The 22,570-nt window shown below is 47.7% G+C and overlaps 1 protein-coding gene across 6 annotated transcripts in view; it reads left to right on the plus strand.

Moving 5' to 3' along the window:
• The window catches only part of IFT172 (intraflagellar transport 172), a 151,395-nt gene that overhangs the window by 27,041 nt on the left and 101,784 nt on the right, over window positions 1-22,570 (plus strand). For 5 of the 6 annotated variants that reach the window (XR_012157848.2, XM_073335396.2, XM_073335398.2 and 2 more), the window contains exons 5-13: window positions 6,512-6,577; window positions 6,931-7,010; window positions 7,508-7,595; window positions 12,626-12,840; window positions 12,939-13,062; window positions 14,506-14,601; window positions 15,454-15,615; window positions 20,332-20,385; window positions 21,008-21,111. Coding sequence is in view for 5 of the 6 variants with exons in the window: in XM_073335396.2 (XP_073191497.1) it covers window positions 6,512-6,577; window positions 6,931-7,010; window positions 7,508-7,595; window positions 12,626-12,840; window positions 12,939-13,062; window positions 14,506-14,601; window positions 15,454-15,615; window positions 20,332-20,385; window positions 21,008-21,111 (989 nt within the window). In the remaining variant the exon portion in view is untranslated. The remainder of the gene's footprint in view (window positions 1-6,511; window positions 6,578-6,930; window positions 7,011-7,507; window positions 7,596-12,625; window positions 12,841-12,938; window positions 13,063-14,505; window positions 14,602-15,453; window positions 15,616-20,331; window positions 20,386-21,007; window positions 21,112-22,570) is intronic. The other variant, XM_073335397.2, reaches the window with a different exon arrangement.

Here is a 22,570-nt window from a genome sequence, read left to right on the forward strand (position 1 = left end):
AAGCCTTCTCTCCGACACCACCTGCGTAGCCATTCGTTGACTTCCACGATTCGACGCTCCCTACCTAGGCCTTTTCCTTCCACAGGGAGGATGGACGAGAACACCACTTGCGCCTCCAACTCCTTTATCCTTCTTCCTACAGCCACATAGTCTGCAGTGATCCGCTCAAGGTCATTCTTGGCAGTATCATTGGTGCCCTCGTGGAGAACCAGAAGGGGTAGCGATCCGAGGGCTTGATGAGTCTCGGCAGTCTCTCCGTCACATCGCGAATCTTAGCCCCTGGCAAGCAGCAGACTTCTCGGTTTTCCCGGTCAGGGCGGCAGATAGATGACTCAGTCCCCCGGAGGAGAGAGTCCCCGACCACCACCACCCGCCTTCTCCTCTTGGGAGTGGTGGTCGTGGAACTCCCAACCTCAGGACATCGCATCTCATGCCTTCCAACCAGCGGAGTCTCCTTCTGCTTTCTCGCCCCAGACATATCATCTGGTCCATTCTCCGCAACGATACCTGTGGAGAGAACATGAAAGCGGTTAGTTACCTGTGTCTGTGTTACTGGAACCCGGACATTCCGCTTACCTCTTCTGGAGGTCACATGTTGCCAAGCTTCTTCACTGGCCTCTTGGCTCCTCTGTGCAACCTGCTCTATATCTGTAGAGCTTTTTGCCCCTAGAAGCCTATCCTGAGTTTCGTCCAGAAAATCCTCAGTTTCTCGTATGCAACGCAGGGTTGTTATCTGTTGCTCCAGACCTTCAATCTTCTCTTCCAATATGGAGACCAGCTTGCACTTTGTACGGACAAAGTCACTTCTGTCCTGTGGAAGAAAGACAAACATGGCACATCCAGTGCAGGTCACAACAGCTGAACCCCCCCCTTCCATATCACCTTCCTACTATGAGCTTCCTCAGAGCAGTTTGCAAGACGTAAGCCTCACTGGGCTCCCTCCAGGCGAACTCCCAGGCAAACTCCTGCTGTGAGCTGCTCTGCTGTCCACTGCTGCTCAGCTGGTTCTCCGCCGCTCAGCTGGTTCGCAAAGCTCTGGCTATTTTTAAACAGCCAGGCTTCCCTGTCGCAAACAAACAGACACCCTACTGCCCGCCCCCTGCAGGCTAGCAGCCAATCAGACACTCACTCAGGCTCTCACACTGCCCCCCCAGCAAACACACGCTCGGATACTTCCTCAGCAAGCAAACAAACACACACTCGGATACTTACCAGTCCCAGGCAAACTCCTGCTGTGAGCTGCTCTGCTGTCCCTGCTGCTCTCCGCCGCTCAGCTGGTTCGCGAAGCTCTGGCTATTTTTAAACAGCCAGGCTTCCCTGTGGCAAACAAATAGACACCCTACTGCCCGCCCCCTGCAGGCTAGCAGCCAATCAGACACTCACTCAGGCTCTCACACTGCCCCCCCAGCAAACACAAGCTCATAGCTTTCGCACTCTTGGATGCAAATCGTCCGGCCCCATGGACTTGTGCACGTCCAGCTTTTCTAAATAGTCCCTAACCACCTCTTTCTCCACAGAGGGCTGGCCATCTATTCCCCATGTTGTGATGCCCAGCGCAGCAGTCTGGGAGCTGACCTTGTTCGTGAAGACAGAGGCAAAAAAAGCATTGAGTACATTAGCTTTTTCCACATCCTCTGTCACTAGGTTGCCTCCCTCATTCAGTAAGGGGCCCACACTTTCCTTGGCTTTCTTCTTGTTGCCAACATACCTGAAGAAACCTTTCTTGTTACTCTTAACATCTCTCACTAGCTGCAGCTCCAGGTGCGATTTGGCCCTCCTGATTTCATTCCTACATGCCCGAGCAATATTTTTATACTCTTCCCTGGTCATATGTCCAACCTTCCACTTCTTGTAAGCTTCTTTTTTATGTTTAAGATCAGCTAGGATTTCACCATTAAGCCAAGCTGGTCGCCTGCCATATTTACTATTCTTTCGACACATCGGGATGGTTTGTCCCTGTAACCTCAACAGGGATTCCTTGAAATACAGCCAGCTCTCCTGGACTCCTTTCCCCTTTAAGTTAGTCCCCCAGGGGATCCTGGCCATCCGTTCCCTGAGGGAGTCGAAGTCTGCTTTCCTGAAGTCCAGGGTCCGTATTCTGCTGCTTACTTTTCTTCCTTGTGTCAGGATCCTGAACTCAACCAACTCATGGTCACTGCCTCCCAGATTCCCATCCACTTTTGCTTCCCCTACTAATTCTTCCCAGTTTGTGAGCAGCAGGTCAAGAAAAGCTCCCACCCTAGTTGGCTCCTCTAGCACTTGCACCAGGAAATTGTCCCCTACGCTTTCCAAAAACTTCCTGGATTGTCTATGCACCGCTGTATTGCTCTCCCAGCAGATATCAGGAAAATTAAAGTCACCCATGAGAACCAGGGCGTGCGATCTAGTAGCTTCCGCGAGCTGCCGGAGGAAAGCCTCATACACCTCATCCCCTTGGTCCGGTGGTCTATAGCAGACTCCCACCACTACATCACTCTTGTTGCTCACACTTCTAAACTTAATCCAGAGACACTCAGGTTTTTCTGCAGTTTCGTACCGGAGCTCTGAGCAGTCATACTGCTCCCTTACATACAGTGCTACTCCCCCACCTTTTCTGCCCTGCCTGTCCTTCCTGAACAGTTTATAACCATCCATGACAGTACTCCAGTCATATGAGTTATCCCACCAAGTCTCTGTTATTCCAATCACGTCATATTTAAAAAGAAAAGAGAGAATTAGTTAAAATATCAGTATACATATAGACATGAGTACAGTTCTGGGACCAGATTCATAGTACAGATGGTGAGCTCTATAGATGCAAAGAGTTCTTTTAGAATTAGTCCATGGGTTATAGTCCAATGGTCATATCCAGGATGATCCAGACGGGACTGGAGATTTCAGTCTTATGACTCAACTTTCCCTGCATAAAGCATCAAGCAGATCTGAGATGAAAGGATCAGGTCCCCAAAGTTTTTATATAGTTTTCCGGCAGCCTCTTGACCATACAGTCCTGAGTGAACAACAGGCTTTTGAACTAACTTTCTATTTCGTAAGCATCACTGGTAGTTACCTTATGTTAATCCATGTAGTTAATTATTCATTGAGCAGTTCATATACAGTTTACCACAAACTTTAAAGAGACATATGGACAGTGACATTATTTCACCCAAGATTTATCTAAATGTTAATGTTCCCTTTTGATCTCTGAATCAATAGCTATAGTAATAGACAGGAACTCTGTTTACATCTAACAAGATATTCATGGGAAAGCTACTCCCAGCTCCTCAGGCACGCACCCCCTTTGGAGTATAAACCCAAAATTACACCATCTTGCACTGCACAGGGAACTGCAGCATAAGCTCATAAAATTCGCCCCCCTCCCTCAATGTGGAGAGGAATATGCAATAGCCTTTTGCCCCTGAGTTATGATTCCCACACACTGGTTTAGGTAAAGCAAAAACAAGTTTATTAACTACAAAAGATAGATTTTTAGGTGATAGTAAACAGATCAAACCAGGTTACCTAGCAAATAAACAAAAAACGCAAACTAAACTTAATATACTAAATAGATTGGATATGAATAGCAGATTCTCACCCTAAGAGATGATACAAGCAGGCTGCAGATTCTTAAGGGGCAAACTGCACTTTCTTACAGCTTGGAATCCCCAGGTGTTCCACTGACAGGCTAAAAATCCATTTAGCTTGGGTCCAGCACTTCTCCCAGTTCAGTCTTTTTTCCTTAGGTGTTTTCAGGAGTCTTCTTGGGTAGGGAGTGAAGAACACCAGATGATGTCACTCCCTGCCTTATATAGTTTTTGCATATGGTGGGAATCCTTTGTTACAAAGCTTGGTTCTGAGACCGGTCTGTGGAAAAACACTGACATCCCGAGATGGAGTTCAGAGACATGTGGTCTCATCACATGTCCTTGTCGAGTCATAGCAGCCATTACTCACAGGCTGTTTGGGGCATTCACAGGAAGGCTCCCTGGGTGGGAGGTAAGCTTCTCTTAAGGCCTGTTGTTCTTCCCTAATGGCCCTTGCCCGCCCTCTATCTAGAATGAAAGCATCTTGTCTGGTGGGCATCACCCAGGTGTAACTACATTTGAAGTACAGATACATAATCAATATTCATAACTTCAGATACAAAAATTATACGTGCATACAAATATAGTCATATTCAGCAAAACATAACCTTTTCAATGACATCTCACATGACTTATCTTGCATAAAATACATCATAATTATGTCATAATCCTATCCTAGTAATATCACTGTGAAGAATATGGGGTGCAGTGTTACAGCCCTTGTCAAGGCTGATTCCCCACTCTGGCACCTTCGAGTGCAGAAGGTGGGGGCCCGCAAGGATTTTAAAATTTAATACTGGCCACTCCAGGCTTGTATTAAACTCCCAATGTTACAGCTTCTCTCTGACCGTGGATTTGTAGATGCTGCCACCACCCAAGTGCAAAAAACCTCTTTGAAACCAGAAAGGTGCACTTGGGAATTCCTTCCTGTGGGGTACCCTCAAGCCCTTTCATTCCCCCCAGGGAAGAGCTGAGAAAGAAAAACAAAGGAAATCAGTTGTTGCCACCAGCTAATTAAACAACACATGCACAAACCTCTTAGGACACCAAAAATCCAATCCTGTTCTTAAAAAAGGTAAATTTTATTAAAAACGAAAAGAAAGAAAATGCATCTGGAACTTAGGGTTTTGCTAGATTTCAAAAAACCAACTTACAAAAATTAAACATCAAGAATAACCTTGAGGTTCAGCTTAAAGGTTACAAGCAAAACAAAAAGCGTTTGGGGTTAGCACAGAGGAGTCCACAAAACAATAACAAATAAACCTAATCGCTTCTTCCTAGACATTCCCTAATTTACTTACATATCTGGGGTTTCAGATAAGCAGTCTCTAGTTGTGATCTGATGGTCTTTCATATCTAGCTTTTAGCTTCTTACAGCATAACTGCTCCCTGTTCCCCTCTTTCCCAGAGAACAACAACACACAGACAAAGGGAAGTTTTTTCCCAATTTTAAAAAGTTCTAGCCCTCCCATTGGCTCTATTGGTCAGGTGCCCACTCCTTTCCTTTTACCTGTGGGCTTGTTAACCCTTTACAGGTAAAGCAAGCAGAGAGCAACCACCATAGCCAACTGGCTGTCCACAAAATGGAGCTATCCCCTGTTTAGATACTTTTCTAACATGTTTCTAAAGGTTGAATGTGGGTCAATTAGCCTGCAAGCTGCTTATCCCTTTCTGGCCATGTGTCAGAATGGGTCTATCAGTCCTTTGTTCAAGCTTTGGTTTGTAGAGAAGTTCCTCCAGTGGTGAGAAGCAGGACTGAAGATAAAATGGAGAAGATGCAGCTGCCTTTTATATCATTTGTCAAGTGGCTTGTACTTCCTTTGTCCCAAACATAAGCTTACAGCATATGGGCATGGAAAAGTTCTTGGAGTCCCCAGTCATATCCCTATATATCCTGCTGACTCATAACTAAGGCTACCATTTAATCATGGGTAAAAGTCATGGACAGGTCATGGGCAAGAAACAAAAAATCACAGCCTATGACCTGTCCATGACTTATACCATAAATATCTTGATTGAATCTTGGGGGGAGGCCATGGGGCCTGCGGCACCAGCTGTGGGGTTGTGGGGAAGCCCTGGGGGGAGCCCGCTGCTGTTCTGACCGCAGCTGGGGGGAAGCCCTGAGGGGTCGGGGGGCTGCGGCCGGGAAAAAGCCCCGTGGGGCCCACTGTTGCTTCAGCTGCCGCTGGGGGGAAGCCCTGGAGGGCCAGCCACTGCCCTGGCCACCTTTGGACCGCTGCTGGGAGCCACCGAGCTGTGGCTGCTCCCTGGGCCAGCCCCATCGGCAGCTGCTCGGGCAGTCCCTGGGGCCAGCCACTCGGGTGGCCCTGCAGTCAGCCACACCGGCTGCTGCAGAAGTCATGGAGGTAGCAGGAAGTCACAGAATCCGTGAGTTCACTGACCTTCGTGATGGACATGGAGCCCTACTCAGCCCGTGCCTGCTCTCAGTGGATTCATTGTACAGCTGATTGCCCTTGATGGGCCATTAAGCAGGCTAGATAATGCTGATACCAATCTGTCTGGGGGTGTCACCCAGATACACAGCACAAGTTTAAGATATCAATATATCACACATATTTATAACTCATACAAAGATGATACATACATATAAACAAGAGTATTGTATTTGGCAATTATAACTTTTCCACTGATACCTTATATGGCATATCTTGTATGACTCATTGCAATTTTGTGATATTGGTATCCATAATATTATAAATGGTCACGCATATTCTATACAGTGTCACAAATGGGCCCAATCCAGGCTCCTCCGTGGGGATTCTCATCTCAGTCTCACTCAGGATACTGGGTGCTGTCCTGTTAATATCTGCTCCAGGCTCCATGTGCCGATAGCTCTGTGTCTAACTGGAGTGGCATTGCTGCCTGTGGGCCAGGAAGCCTTCTAGCTTGGCTGAGAGCTCTAACCTCTTTGTGCCTTTCCCTGACAGAGCGCAGTGACCTGTTTGCTGTGGCCAGCAGAGAACATCATTGTCTTTGGACTCGCTGAGGGGAAGGTAGAGAAGCCTAATGCTGTCACTGAGTTATGGGCCCTGGGTACTGCTCAGTGAAGGGATTATACTGGTTACTTGCTCTCCTGCACCAATTCCCTGTGAGTCTCTCATGAGACTGTGCAGCGTGGTGTGAGAGTGAGTTATTCATCCACTCCAGCTTCCATTCCTCCCACCAGAGACCATGGAGCTCCTTGTGATTTCTTACCTTGCTGCTTGGCCTAAACGTGCCAGCCCAGCACAGATGAGAGCCTCTCCCTTGTTCTATTTAAAAGCCGTCTTGTGCTGCACCATGAGTGAATCCCTGTTTCTGATATGAGGACAGAGACTACACTGACCAGTGTCCTTCTCTTCCTCAGGTTCGTTTAGCAAATACAAAGACCAACAAGTCCTCCACCATTTACGGGACAGATTCTTTTGTGGTCTCATTAACCTCCAAGTGAGTATGGTGCTGCCGCAGGCTCCCACTGCCCCCGCTCGGTCTCCTGACCCAGCTGCTGGCTCTGAAGAGGCCTCCTTAGTGCTCATGGGGCAGCTTCATAGGCTCCGCTGTAAAGATAAATAAGCCCAGAGCCCCCCTCCCTTGGGGTTCCCTGTGTGTTTTACCATAATACTGTAACATTGCATTATCAGGACATGCCACCCGGTTTCTATACCCTTCCCACCTTCCCTTCCCACCTTCCCCTCCCCATGTCTGTCTGTCTGTCTGCTTTGTCTTTACAGAGACTTTGAGCTCTCTGGGGCAGGATCCAGACCTTAGTATGTGTGTGCCATCGGGCAGATTGTAGGCACTCTCAAAAAATAACTAAGGAAAAACAGTGGGCTACCATTGGCTCCTGCAACCCCATGAGAATCAAATCAGCTGGGGATGGGAGGGAAAAGTGGGACAATGAGTGCTGCTGTGCTATGCCGACTTGTCCTGGTGTCTCTTGACAGCGTGTCGGGGAAGGGGATCCTGTCTGGCCATGCAGATGGAACCATTGTGCGCTACTTCTTTGATGACGAAGGCTCAGGTGAATCACAGGTACTGAATGGCTCTTTGGAAAAGACTCCTTCTTGCACACATCCTTCCTCTGTAGTCACACCAGGCCTGGAGAGTAACTCCAGGACAGCAGCAGGCTGCTCTCATCACTGCGTGGCTAATGGAGCACTGATTAAACCATGGAAGGGTGTCTAGATCTGGTTTTGTATCAGTTTCAGAATTTGTGTGGGAAGGGGAATTACCCCAGTGTCTGTGAGACCCAAGGCTATCCACATCTCCATGGGGCTCTGGGAGCACCCTGGTGCCCAGGAGAGCAGCACTCAAGTTGTGAGAGCTGTGGGGTATGTGTATTGCCTTCTTTCCACTGCCCCCTGTTGTGTTCTTCATAGTTACACCAACAGATTTTAACAGGAGATTTCCATTTGTAATGATCACCTTGGGCTTCCTCCTGAGAAGGCTTGAGACCAAACAGTCCTAAGCCAAGCTTTTCAAGCTCTCCATAGTGGACAGGAAGGAGGAAGAGTACTTATTATTCCAGCTGTCACCCAAAGCAGCATTTTAATTGCAGTAACAGGAAAAGTAAGTGGCTGATCCTCCTTCACAACGTGCCACAGGGGCAAAGTCGTCTTGTGTCCTCATCCCAAATTCTTGCTGGATGTGGTGTCTGAGTGTCACCTAGCCAGACCAGTCATCGTCCAATGGTCTTCCCAAAACCTCATTCTGATCACAGAAAGCTGGACCCCATGGCCTTGGCCAGGGGAAAGGGAATGCCATTTCCACTTGGCCCTTCCCTCTCTGGCTGGATTAGGTTGTGCATATATGTTACCCAGGGTGACAGAACCTGATGGTCTTAGAGATCACTTTGCCAGGGCAAAGGTGTACTGAGTCCACAGCCTGTTTATAACATTTCATTGTTTCCTGTTGGTCTGTCTATATCTAGGTATTGTCTCTTGGCTTACATTAGATTGTCAGCTCTTGGGTCTGGGACTGTCTTTTTGTTCTGTTTGTACAACATCTAGCACAGTGGCGTCCTGGTCCATGACAAGGTCTCCTAGGTGCTATAGTAATACACTGCTAATAGTTATAACAGTCCTGCCTCGGTAATGTTTCTGTTACAGAAATCTGCAGGGCTGCTACCAGGAGTTTTTTCACACATACTCCGTGCTGCTGTAGCATGACATCTAGATCTGATATTTGCTCTGGGGGGCAGATCTGCAATCTGTTTGACTAGAACTTGCTGGCTTCCCACAAGTGGGAATATGCAGAGGTGACCTTAGAGAACTGTTTGGTTCCCCATGCATTGCTGCTGCATATTCTACTCCTGGTGGAATTCTGCACCAAAACATTAAAAATTCTGTGTACAATATTTTAAAATTCTGCATATTTTATTTGTCAAAGTAACACAATATAATTACACCAGTTTCAATTATTTTTGGTCATTTATTTCAAAATACCTGTCAGCAAGTATGTCTGTAACAATACAGACAACAAAAAAGATTCAGGAAATGTTTTTTGACAAATAGATTCCTTACTAGGCATATTAATACAGAATTCTGAGTAATTCATGTAAACTGCAATACAGAACTGTATTTTCCACACCCCTCAGAAGCACTGCAAAGGCTGGGGGAGTCAGGGGTAGCTGAGGGACAGGGAAGTAAATTGCTGGGAAGGAGCTTGGGTGTGAACTTGGAGGGTTGTTGGGTATGGGTGGGAAAAGTATGGAACAGGGATTGTTAGGGAGCTTCCCCCATGCAGACCCTGGCTGACCCCTAGCCTCTCCCATTCAGTCAGGCACATCTGCCCCTGTCCCCATGTGTCTCTGTGCCCCCACCCAAGCACGCCCCTGTCCCTGTGTAGCTCTGCCCCTCCCTCCCCCTTGTGACCCTGTGCCACTTTTCCACTCCCATTCAGCCCCTGTCCCAGTCTGTCTTCCCCCACTAGCCCTTACGAGCCCCTGTCTGACCCCTCCAGCACCCCACGCTTTCTGTCTCCCCATAGCCTGTGTCTTCTGACCAGGTCTAACAAGCTCTGCAAAGAAGGCAGCTCTCTCTCTTCCCTTGCTGGCCTTGAGCTGCAGCTTTGTTTCATCAGCACAGCGCCCTCTGGTAGGCAAAAGGCAGCACTACAGAAGTTATTTTCTGCTGGGAGCTGATGCTGTTCTTGTGCCACAGCGCCCTCTTGTGGGCAAAAGGCAGAATAGCAGCAACTCGTCAGGGGAAGCTTTTTTCTGCGCAAAAAATTAGAAATCTGCAGAGCTCATTAATTATGCAAGCACGCAATAGCACAAAATTCCCCCAAGAGTAATATTCATGCTACTCCCCTGCCGCTGCCTTCCCCTCTTCTTTGGAGGGCTGCTCTCATGAAGCACTTGGCTTTAGCAAGAGGAATTGAGGCAGCTGATCCTCTTACAGCCTCAGTTTCGAATATCTGTTGCCACATGAGATTGGTTGTGCAGCCCCAACAGGCACTGCTTCCCAGGAGGTGCATCCCATGAGTGTATCTGTGCAGGGGCAACACTGTATGCAAGAACTAGGGGACACTGAATGAAAGTGAAAGGGGGGAATTCAGAATGGATAAAGGAAAATACTTTTTCACACAACATGTAATTAGATTGTGGAACTCACAGGAAGTTTTTTGAGACCAAGAACTTAACAAGATTCAAAAAGGGGTTGGATGTTTATATGGCTAGCGAGAGTATGCAGAGCTGTCATAATGAATGCTAACCAAATTCTGGCAGGGATGTTAAACCTCTTTCAGGGCTTAAGCCTCTAACTACGTGGGTGTGTCTGCAGTGCAGCCCGGGGTGTAATTTTTGGCTCAGGTAGACATACCCTTGCTCACTTTGACCGAACTAGTGTGCTAAAAATAGCAGTGTAGCCATGGCTATATGTGTGGAGGCAAAAGCTAGCTGCATGAGTACCGTTCTGCCCAAACCCCTAGGTACATACTTGAGTGTCTAGCCTATACCACTGCCCGTGTAGTCATGGCTACTGTCATAAATATAAAGGGAAGGGTAACCACCTTTCTGTATACAGTGCTATAAAATCCCTCCTGGCCAGAGGCAAAACCCTTTCACCTGTGAAGGGTTAAGAAGCCAAGGTAACCTCACTGGCACCTGACCCAAAATGACCAATGAGGGGACAAGATACTTTCAAATCTGGAGGGGAGCAGTGGGGGACACAAAGGATCTGTCTGTGTGATGCTTTTGCCGGGAACAGATCAGGAATGCAGCCTTCCAACTCCTGTTAAGTTAGTAAGTAATCTAGCTAGAACATGCATTAGATTTCCTTTTGTTTAATGGCTGGTAAAATAAGCTGTGCTGGATGGAATGCATATTCCTGTTTTTGTGTCTTTTTGTAACTTAAGGTTTTGCCTACAGGGATTCTCTGTGTTTTGAATCTGATTACCCAATAAGGTATTTACCATCCTGATTTTACAGAGGTGATTCTTTTACCTTTTCTTTAATTAAAACTCTTCTTTTAAGAACCTGATCGATTTTTCATTATTCTTAAGATCCAAGGGTTTGGGTCTGTGTTCACCTGTACAAATTGGTGAGGATTCTTATCAAGCCTTCCCCAGGAAAGGGGGTGTAGGGCTTGGGGGGATATTTTGGGGAAAGACTTCTCCAAGTGGTCTCTTTCCCTGTTCTTTGTTTAAAACGCTTGGTGGTGGCAGCATAGAGTTCAAGGACAAGGCAAAGTTTGTACCTTGGGGAAGTTTTTAACCTAAGATGGTAAGAATAAGCTTAGGGGGTCTTTCATGCGGTCCCCACATCTGTACCCTAGAGTTCAGAGTGGGGAAGGAATCTTGACAGCTACGCTGCTGTTTTTAGTGTGCTAGCTCAATCAAACTAGTAACTCTGCCCAGGCTGAAAATTACACTCCCAACTGCAGTGTAGACGTACCCAGAGAGACCTAATGTGGGGGACAGATTGTTCTACATCTGCTACTGTGGGGTTCTTTTACCTTTGCTGGACTAGATGAGCCCTGGTTCTGGTCCAGAGAGGATGGTTCTAGACTATTCTCAGTGGTAGAAGAGGATAGGACAAGGAGTAATGGTCTCAAGTTGCAGTGGGGGAGGTTTAGGTTGGATATTAGGAAAAACTTTTTCACTAGGAGGGTGGTGAAACACTGGAATGCATTACCTAGGGAGGTGGTAGAATCTCCTTCCTTAGAAGTTTTTAAGGTCAGGCTTGACCAAGCCCTGGCTGGGATGATTTAATTGGGGATTGGTCCTGCTTTGAGCAGGGGGTTGGGCTAGATGACCTCCTGAGGTCCCTTCCAACCCTGATATTCTATGATTCTATGATTCCAGTCTGGCAGTTCCTGTGTCCCTAGAAAACCATAGTCACGATGGTAAATAATGGTGGGTTTTGGCATCTGGGTGTGGGGTGCATCTTTTCTTTGCCTGCCCCTGTGGATAGCAGCAGGGGTGACAGAAGATTTTAGGGGGCTTAAACTCCGTTACTATTAGTAGTAATAGTTCCTGGTCCCAGCAACTTAAGAAGAGCAACCAGGCTCCCCTTTGTGCCCCACCCCAGATCCAGCCCTGTGTCCTGCAATGCTATATCCATGCAATCAGGATGTTTTTGCTGCAATGATCAGCAGTGAAATATTTGGCCGAGCAAAGTGAGGTCAACTTGATCACTTAATTGTTTGTTTTTCTGTCTGTCTTCTGGTAGAAGCTATGAAGTGTGCAACACTCTAACAATGTCGACATTTAAATTGTCAACAGTAGAGTGCAGAGTTAACACACATTAAGGTGATGGGGCAGCTTATTCCTCTCAAAGCTCTGGTTTCAGGCTGTTTCTGTGGCAACTTTGGCAGTCAGCCCTAGAAACCTTCTAGAAACATAGCTCACGAAAGCTTATGCTCAAATAAATTGGTTAGTCTCTAAGGTGCCACAAGTACTCCTTTTCTTTTTGCGAATACAGACTAACATGACTGTTACTCTGAAACCTGTCACTTTTTAAACAAGCAGCTGATGGCTCGCAGGGGGCTTTGTACCTGGTCTGCTCAGTCTGCTGGTGGTGCTGCTGCTCTGTTCAGGACTTTCTGTCTTGTTTGTTGTAGGGTAAATTGGTGACGCACCCCTGCCCTCCGTATGCCCTCACCTGGGCTTCCAGCAGTGTCGTGGCTGCAGGCTGTGATAAGAAGATTATAGCTTATGGAAGGGAAGGCCACATAATTCAAACCTTTGATTATAGCCGGGACCCCTTGGAGAAGGAGTTCACCACAGCAGCCACTAGCCCCGGGGGCCAGTCAGTTGTCATTGGCAGCTACAACAGGTATGGTGCCTAATGGCTGGGCCTTTCCGTTAGAACAGCCTTCCTCGCCTGCCACTTGCAGTTTTTCAAGGTCACTGCTTCCTCATCTCTTCCCACAGGCTGAGGGTGTTGAACTGGAGCCCCCGCAGGAGTGCCTGGGAGGAAGCCAAACCCAAAGAAATCGCACACCTTTACACTATCACAGCCTTAGCATGGAAGAGGGATGGCTCGCGGCTCTGTGCGGTGCGTACCATGAAATTATAGCCTCAAGCCATCCTCCAGAGCCACCCTGAGGTGTGCTGAAGTGGCATTCCTGCCTGCTGCATGGTGGAATCTGATCTGTGTCCCTGCAGTCAACGACACATGGCACTGGGAGGGACAGCCAGAGACCAAGGGGGAGGGATGGCACCTAGAAACACAAGGAGGAGGGGTGGGCTGGGATTTAGAGTGGGAAAGAAGTTCCTGCAATCTGGTATGTGATGAGAGTCGCAGGAGTTTGAGAAATGGCACAAGTGATGGTTCAGCGGCCGCAGCAAGATCCCTTCCTCCGCCTGGCCTTCCCAAATGCAGTCTGCCCTCTGTCTCCCCATAGCACCTGGTGGGGTGGGGAGGAGCTGAGCTGGCTTTAACCCCTTGTATTCCAGGGACCAGAGAATGCCCCTGTCTCTGCCTTAGGGATTCTGCTCAAAATTATCCCAGGCTGAAAGTCCCTGGGCAAAAGATGTGCCCTACAAGGCTGTTCCTTGCTTCCCCTTACACATTTAAGACCTTCATCTTTAAAGCGAACCTGGTTTCATTCTTTGATAAGATTAGACGTTTGGTTGATGAGGGTAAGTGAGTCTATGTAATTACTGAGACTGTGGAAAGGCATTTGGCTTAGTACCGCATGATATTCTGAGTTAAAAAATGAGTACATGTTAATGGATTAAGAACTGGCTGACAGACCTCACAAAGTAGTTGTTAATGGGGAATCCATCATTCAATGGCGGTGTTTCTAGCGGGATTCCACAGGGATCGTACTAGGCCTGACACTATACTACATTTTCTTCAAAGATCCAAACGTAAATATAAAATCACTGCTGATCAGATTTGTGGTGACACAAAGATTGGTGGAATGGTAAATAACTATGAGGACAGGGCAGTCTTACAGAGCAGTCTGGATAGCTGGTAAGCTGGGCCCATTCAAACAAAATGTGTTTTTAATGCAGCCAAATAGAAGGTCAGACATCTAGGAAGAAGGAATGTAGGCCATACCTATAGAATAGAGACTCTATCCTGGAAAGCAGTGACTCTGAAAGGGATCTAGGGATCATCTTGGACAGACAGTTGAACATGAGCACCCAGAGCAATGCGCTAGTGAAAAACGCGAATGTGATCCTTGGATAGATAAGCAGGGGAGTAGTGAGTGGGAGTCAGGAGGAGATTTTACCTGCGTATACAGCATTGGTGAGCTTAGTACTGGAATACTTGTGCGGTTCTGATGTCCACTTTTTCAGAAGGATGTTGAAAAATTGGAGAGGGTGCAGAAAAGAGCCACAAAGATTATTCAAGGGCTGGAGCAAATGTCTTACAGTGAGAGAGCTTCATCTGTTTAGCTTATTGAAAAGAAGACTGAAGAGTGACTTGATTACAGTATCTAAGGACCTTCACTTGCTGCACTCTACCTGCCTTGTGTTTGCTCCCCAGGGCACCCTTTGTGGAGGGGTGGAGCAGTTTGACTGCTGCCTTCGCAGGAGCATTTACAAGAATAAATTTGAAATGACATATGTGGGGCCGAGCCAGGTAAGCAGTTCATCACCTGTGTGAAGCACGTGTCTGTGAGTGAAGCTGTGATAATCAGTCACCTAGCACGCTTAGTCCTCAGTACTGTCTACTACCCTCCTGTCTCGCCCAGGTCTGCCTCCACAGCCCGCTCCCAGTCCCCAGACCCTCCCTACAGTCCGCTGTGATGGGTTTCATAAGCTCTCACAGCTGGGCTCCTGCTTACACCCAGCCCCAATAAAACATTGGCTTTGTTTAAAAAATTCTGTTCAAAAGAGTTAAGGGTACCATTGGAATTCAGCAAAGTGCTTAAACAATTCCACTGGCTTGGAAAGCCCTGTGCCTTCTAAAACACCCAAACGTTTAAAAGTCTGGAAACGGAATCCAGCCTCTGCCCTTGCCCTCCTGCCCACCCCAAGCCAAACTTTGGCCCCTAAAATTTGGAAAATATACACAGAAGTCAACACAGTGCATTACCAAGCGAGGGTAAAATCCCATTGCTAGCTAAGGGATCCATCTCCACCAGTTTGCTGGGAAGTGTGTATATTTTTGCATATATTAGGAACAAGATTCAGTGTGGGTGAGTGGTGGAGGGCAGCTGGGGTGACAGACCTGGCATCAGTTCCTGGCTCTAACATAGACTCATTGTGTGCCCGTGAACAAATCACTCAGTCTCCTTGTGCCATAGCTCCCCAGGGGTACAATGTGGGGGGGGTGAGGGGAATGCTCCCTTTCCTGCAGGGGTGCTGTGTTTGTGAGGGGCTGGGGCATAGAACTACCTAGACAGATAAACAAGAACCTTCCTTAGGGCTCTTGTGTTGTGCTCCTGTAGGGGCCAGCCAGCTTCCTTACCTCTTGCCCTGCTCTCTCCAGGTCATTGTGAAGAACCTCTCCACAGGAACCAGAGTGGTGCTGAAATCCCACTATGGTTATGAGATTGATGAGGTGAAGATTTTGGGGAAGGAGAGGTACCTTGTGGCCCATACCTCAGATACACTGCTGCTGGGGGATTTGAACTCCAACAAGCTCAGTGAGGTACTGGAAGTTGCTGCAGAACCTTGTGGTTGACCTGGTGTCTCTAGATTCCCAGGCAGACTCACTGGCGTCTGAATAGTGTGTTGGTTAAAAACAACTAGTGGTTTTAATAAGTTGGAGGGGACTGGTTAGCTGAGAGAATTGGTAGTGGGATCTGGGCCCTGTTCTGTTAATTTAGGTGGAATAAATAGGCTAAGCATTTGAAATTTAAAGTATTAAATAAAGCTTTCATTTTAACAGCATCCCTTGTTCCCTTGCTCTTTAGCTGGAGGCAATGGTTGGAAGGAAAATCCCCCGGCTGTTGGACCATCTCTGAGATGGTATAGACCGTGGTAATAACTGTCATCCCAGGTGGTGTCTGAGATTCAGCTGGGGCTGGTGGAGGTGGCAAAGTCATCTGGTTCCCTGCCCCCCCGGCCCCGGCCATTCTGGCCAGGACACCTCACGGGATCAGGATGATGAAGGCCAGGGTCCCGGGAAATGGCAGGAGTGGCAGCCGTGACGGTGAAGCTCACTCCAGTAGCATCTGCTGTTCTTTCCAGCTGTCCTTTTTGTTCTTTCCGTACTTTCCCCACCAAATCATTTTCTTTTAAGGACCCAGAAAGAGCGTGATGGGTGTTGTGTCTCCATTTCACATCTTCTCCCTTAATATTTGTTGTAACATCTTACAAACTTTTACATACTTTTTACAGCTGAGCTGACAATTGGGGTAAATTTGTAGGCCCAGTTGGCATGACAGGTCTTTATGGGGGCCTTAGTTCCAATCTAGTAAGGAGCCCGAGCCCAGGATCAGCATTTGTGACATCTCTATTAACATGTTCAGCTTGTATGTTTGTCTGGGCTGTGCAAGTTATAAGCTCTTCAGGATAGCATCTGTGTCTCCTTATGGGCTTGTGCAGTATCTAGCACGTTGTGGGTGCTATGCAATAGATACAGTAAAAATAATTACAGTATATGCTCCCTAATAGCAACCCTGATATTAACGACTTCCAGCTAATAACAACATTTTGCCAGGAACCAGTCCCATCCTATTTAATTTAATAGGATTCAAGGCTCTTAAGCAAAGTGAGCAGTCATAGGATAAGAGGGAAGGTCCTCTCACAGGTCAGTAACTGGTTAAAAGACAGGAAACAAAGGGTAGGACTAAATGGTCAGTTTTCCCAGTGGAAAGAGGTAAATAGTGGGGTCCCCCAAGGATCTGTACTGGGACCAGTGCTGTTCAACATATTCATACATGATCTGGAAAAAGGGGTAAACAGTGAGGTGGCAAAGTTTGCACATGATACAAGATTACTCCAGATAGTTAAGTCCAAAGCAGACTGCAAAGAGTTGCAAAGGGATCTCACAAAACTGGGTGACTGGACAACAAAATGTCAGATGAAATTCAGTGTTGATAAATACAAAGTAATACACATTGGAAAACATAGTCCTCAACTATACATACCAAGTGATGGGGTCTAAATTAGCTGTTACCACTCAAGAAAGATCTTGGAGTCATCATGGATAGTTCTCTGAAAACATCCACTCAGTGTGCAGTGGCAGTCAAAAAAGCGAACAGAATGTTGGGAATCATTAGGAAGGGGGTAGATAATAAGACAAAAAATATCATGCCACTGTATAAACCCATGGTGAGCCCACACCTTGAATAGTGCATGTAGGTCTGGCTGCCCTATCTCAAAAAAGGAATATTATATTTGGAAAAAGAACAGAGAAGGGCAACAAACATGATCACGAAAGCTTATGCTCTAATAAATTGGTTAGTCTCTAAGGTGCCACAAGTACTCCTTTTCTTTTTGCGAATACAGACTAACACGGCTGTTACTCTGAAACCTGTCATGATGAGGGGTGTGAACCAGCTTCCGTATGAGGAGAGGTTAAAAAGACTGGGGCAGTTCAGCTTAGAGAAGAGACGACGAAGTGGGAGAGGATCCAGGTCTATCAAATCATGACTGGTGTAGAGAAAGTGAACCAGGAAGTGTCATTGACTCTCACATAACACACGAATTTGGGGTCACCCAATGAAATTATTAAGCAGCAGGTTTAAAACAAACAAAAGGAAGTTCTTCTTTACATAACGCACAGTCAACCTGTGGAACTCCTTACCAGGGGATCTTGTGAAGGCCAAACAGGGAAACTGCTGCTGATACTGTGCAAACAGAGGGTGCACTCACTGACTCAGCAGGCTCAGCTGACTAGCAGCATACTGCTGATTGGTCATCTCTTAAAGCTTCCTGTTCCTGCCACACCCCTTGTCTGAGCAACTGGTAGCTGGGCCTGCTGCTGACCAGACCCCAGAGACTAACTTCCTGCCTTCTCACCTGGTTCCCGCTCCTTGTTCCTGTTACCTCACCTCATTCCGTGTTGTGCTCCCTTGCCCTAACTCCAACTACTGACTCTGGCTGTGACTCCCAACCCCAACACTACTCTGGGTTCCAACCATTAGTTCAGTCTGCTCTCAAACAGGCCCTGACAGACTGTCAGAGAGAGCACCACAGCTGATCTGAGTGCTCAGGGAGAGAGGCGGTCTCTCCAACAGCTACAATTCAAACTGTACAGAGATTCATCTTTACTTGTAAAAAGAAAAGGAGTACTTGTGGCACCTTAGAGACTAACAAATTTATTTGAGCATAAGCTTTCATGAGCTACATCTAGCTCACGAAACCTTATGCTCAAATAAATTTGTTAGTCTCTAAGGTGCTACCTTTTCTTTTTGCGGATACAGACTAACACGGCTGCTACTCTGAAACCTATCTTTATTTGTGCAATACCTATTGGTGTAGATGAAACTTTACAGACACTTCTGCCCCAGAAGGGGTGATACACAAAGGGTGTGGGGGAAGTTTGAAGGTCACAGCAATAAGAGATCAAGAAATGCTTTGTTTACATATATGGCATGTCTCTTTAGTCGGCACCTTGTATTACACCTGGAAGCAAATCAGAAGCCAGTGTGCTACAAAGGCCAGGTGAACACAGGGTTCATCCACTCGCAGTGCCCTTCCCAAAACTGGGTCAAGGGCTTTGTGCTCAGCAGCCAAGTCTGAACTTCCTGTCTCCATTGCAGCTCCTGCTGACATCAGTTCCCTAGCTTCGGTAGCATCCTCAGGGGAAGGGATGCTGTATATGGCCTCCAGTTACAGTGCTAAACTGGACTGGGAACAACAGCACCTGTTCAGAAACCTGAGCCTGTGGACACTGCTGCTTGGTAATCAGAGCAGGGGTTGGCTGGAGTTAGTCTCCATGTTTCTCTCTCCAGTGCTCAGCATCAAGCACAGTATCCCTCTCACGCGTCCATCATACTTGTTTCTAGTAAGGAATCAGGTCTTGGCGTGGTCAGTTTATCTTGCCTGTGCTCCTTGAAGCTATGACTGAAAGCCCCTGCTTGGGGGAGGAAGGGCCAACTGCAGCCGCTTTCTCTGGCTGGCTGGGTTTGCTGCCTCAGTCCGTTTAATGCCCTTTGACATCACTACAACTATTCTGTTGTTAATTATTTTCAGTTGCCAAAGGTGTGCTGGGTACCTCTTCACTGCAGCTGGGAGCTGTAATTCTCAGCTCTGGTAGATATTGTACGTTCGCTCTGCTCAAGCTAGCGCACTAAAAATAGCAGTGTGGCCACAGTGGCACAGCGGCCGCTTTGGGTAGCCGCCGAGTAGCTAGTGAATGCATGTCTACCCAAGCTGGGAATTACAGCTCCTAGCTGCAGTGTAGACATAGCCAGAGAGACTGGGGAAAGGCACCTTCCGGCACAGAAGGGAGACATATCTGTAGTCAGCATAACACACAGCAAGTGAGAGCAAAAACAGTGAGGTGAGGAGAGGGCAGGCAGAAATTCTGTCCCTTCCCCTTCTTTCTCCTGGACTTCGGCACCACTGAGTTCTATGGAGGACTTTAACAGAGGCCAGAGAGGTAGCTTGGGGAGCATTCCATGCATGGGGGCGGCATGGAGGAAGGCACATTTCTTGATCTCTTATTGCTGTGACCTTCAAACTTCCCCCACACCCTTAGTGTATCACCCCTTCTGGGGCAGGGGTGCCTGTAAAGTCTCATCCACACCAGTAGGTATTGCACAAATAAAGATAGGCTTCAGAGTAGCAGCCGTATTAGTCTGTATCCACAAAAAGAAAAGGTAGCACCTTAGAGACTAACAAATTTATTTGAGCAGGCCTGTGAGAGAAGGAGATGAAGGGATAGACAGGCTGTGTCGTCGGTGGAGGGAATGTGAAAGGAGTCCAGGTCCAAGGTGCAGGCTGGGGCCCTGGGAGCAAAGGCAGGGAGCTTGAATTTGACCCCAGCTCAGTGGGGAGCCAGTGATGGGTGTGGGGGTCTTATTACCTGGAAAAGTAGGAGGAATGGCAGTGCAAACTGCTCACTGGCCGTGCAGGCACCTGAAGCGTTGGGAGGTGAACTCTTGTGCTGCATCCCTCACTGTGTCTAGTCAGGCTGTTTGCAGGGAAGGCACCAGGCTTGTCTGTGCTGCTGCAGAGAGTGGGAGGAGGTTAGTTCCACAGAGCCAAACAGCAGTGAAATTTCAGAACCCAACAAGATGTAACAATCGAGATGAAGTAAGAGCTGAAATGCTTCTGCTGCTTTGATCGCTAGCTGGAATCCCATCTCGCTGACCCCAGATTCCATGGTGCCTGCAGCTTGACAGCAGTGCAGTGACAGCAGCCAAGGGACCACCAGGGCAGCGCTCATTCACTCCACACCCTTGTGTTGCAGGTGGCCTGGCAAGGATCCGGAGGGAACGAGAAATTTTTCTTTGACAACGAGAATGTGAGTTGGATTGGGTGAAACTCTTCCCTCTCCTAGCTGAATACACTATTCACAAACTGCAAACATGAAGTCGTCCCCTGGGGTGGCCCATTTCTTTGCCATGCCTCATGCTGTCCACCCAACTCCTGCAGCCTGTGGTCTGCTCCCTACCCTGCCCATGTTTCAGGGAGCAAAACAAACCTTTGGTATGGGAGCTTGCATGAACAGTGTTTCCACAACAGAGAGGTGGAAACACTGCCCAGGCAGCAGAGGGGTAGGGCAGAGGAGGAAGACGTTGGGGGGAAATTAGACATACAGAGAGCAGACATATGACTCACTGGGGGGAATCCTACTCCACCTGTCATGGCTGAGAGGCTTGGAGAAGTCGGCTTACTAGCCTACAGCCTGGCTCCTACAGGACAAGAAACTCAGCCCATTGGTACTGATTAGTGGCAGACACAGAAGGGAGACCAAGGATGGAATGAGCTCCAGAGACTGAGCGCTCCTCCTGACCCTAGAGGGTGAATCCAGGTCAGGGTGCAGGGCATCCCTTCCACAAACCCAGCTAGTACCTGTGCTCCTCCACTGAGCCCTTCCTCTCACACTGCCTGCTGTCCGAGTCCTGTCTTCTGTCTCCCTACAGGTCTGCATGATCTTCAATGCTGGAGAGCTGACTTTAGTGGAATATGGAAGCAATGAAATTCTGGGATCTGTCCGCACAGAGTTTATGAACCCTCATCTCATCAGGTAAGTGTCGCACTCCTCCTTATCCCCATCACAGGTACTGCTTTGAGACTGCATGGGACTGATCGGGGGCCATCACATCCTAAATTGTCCCCATGCATGGGTCCTAGCCCTGAGACACAATGTGACCTGGGAGTGAGGCCAGGCCATCACATCCTAAATTTTCCCCATGCATGGGTCCTAGCCTTGAGACACAATGTGACCTGGGAACCTAGGAGTGAGCCCGGGCCATCACGTCCTAAATTGTCCTATTGCATGGGTCCTAGCCCTGAGACACAATGTGACCTGGGAACCTGGGAGTGAGGCCGGGCCATCACATCCTAAATTGTCCCCATGCATGGGTCCTAGCCCTGAGACACAAGGAGACCTGGGAAACTGGGACTGAGCCCGGGCCATCACATCCTAAATTGTCCCCATGCATGGGTCCTAGCCCTGAGACACAATGTGACCTGGGAACTTGGGAGTGAGCCCGGGCCATCACATCCTAAATTGTTCCCAGGCATGGGTCCTAGCCCTGAGACACAAGGAGCGCCATGTTGCTCCTGAATGGTCTCTGAGGCTTAGCCTGCACTTAAAAGCTAGGTTGAGGTGGCTACATTTGTCAGATGTGAAAAACCTTACATCTCTGGCTGATGTCGCTGTGCCGACTTACGTTTCAGGGGACATGCATGTGCGTCAACAGAAGAATGCTTCTGTCAACGTACCTACCATTGTTTGGGGAGGTGGTATTTCTGTACCTATGGAAAAACCCCTTTTGTCTGTGTAGTCTATGCCTACACTGCAGGGCTATGCTGGCATAGTCTCCATAGTGTAGACACCCTCAGTAAATCTGCGTCCCGTGGACAATGTTATGGCTAGTGGGTGCACAATTGTTATAGGAGGACAGAAGTACATTTGTCACATGCATTTTTGTGCATGGCTCTGATATTCCTCTTTCTGAAGAGGGACCCCTAACCCACACCTGGAGGCCAGCTGGTCTGACTGGCACTAAATGGAAGGTCTCAATGCCACGAGTCTTGCTGTATTTCTAAAAAAATCTGTTCTTCACTTCTCTCTCCTTCGCAACTGAAGGCCTCTCTCTCTTGAGTGCTAACAGTTAATTTAACTATAACCGGGTTCAAAAAAGAACTAGATATGTTCATGGTTATGTTCATGTTCAAGGCTCTTATGTAAATTAAGTTGTCATGAGATAAGAGGGAAGATCCTTTCATGGATTGAGAACTGGTTAAAAGACAGGGAACAAAAGGTAGGAATAAATGGTAAATTTTCAGAATGAAGAGGGGTAATTAGTGGTGTTCCCCAAGGGTCAAGGGTCAGTCCTAGGACCAATCCTATTCAACTTATTCATAAATGATCTGGAGAAAGGGGTAAACAGTGAGGTGGCAAAGTTTGCAGATGATACTCAACTGCTCAAGATAGTTAAGACCAAAGCAGACTGTGAAGAACTTCAAAAAGATCTCAC

This window comes from Lepidochelys kempii, chromosome 3 (genome assembly GCF_965140285.1).
Source record: "Lepidochelys kempii isolate rLepKem1 chromosome 3, rLepKem1.hap1, whole genome shotgun sequence".
Taxonomy (NCBI): domain Eukaryota; kingdom Metazoa; phylum Chordata; order Testudines; family Cheloniidae; genus Lepidochelys; species Lepidochelys kempii.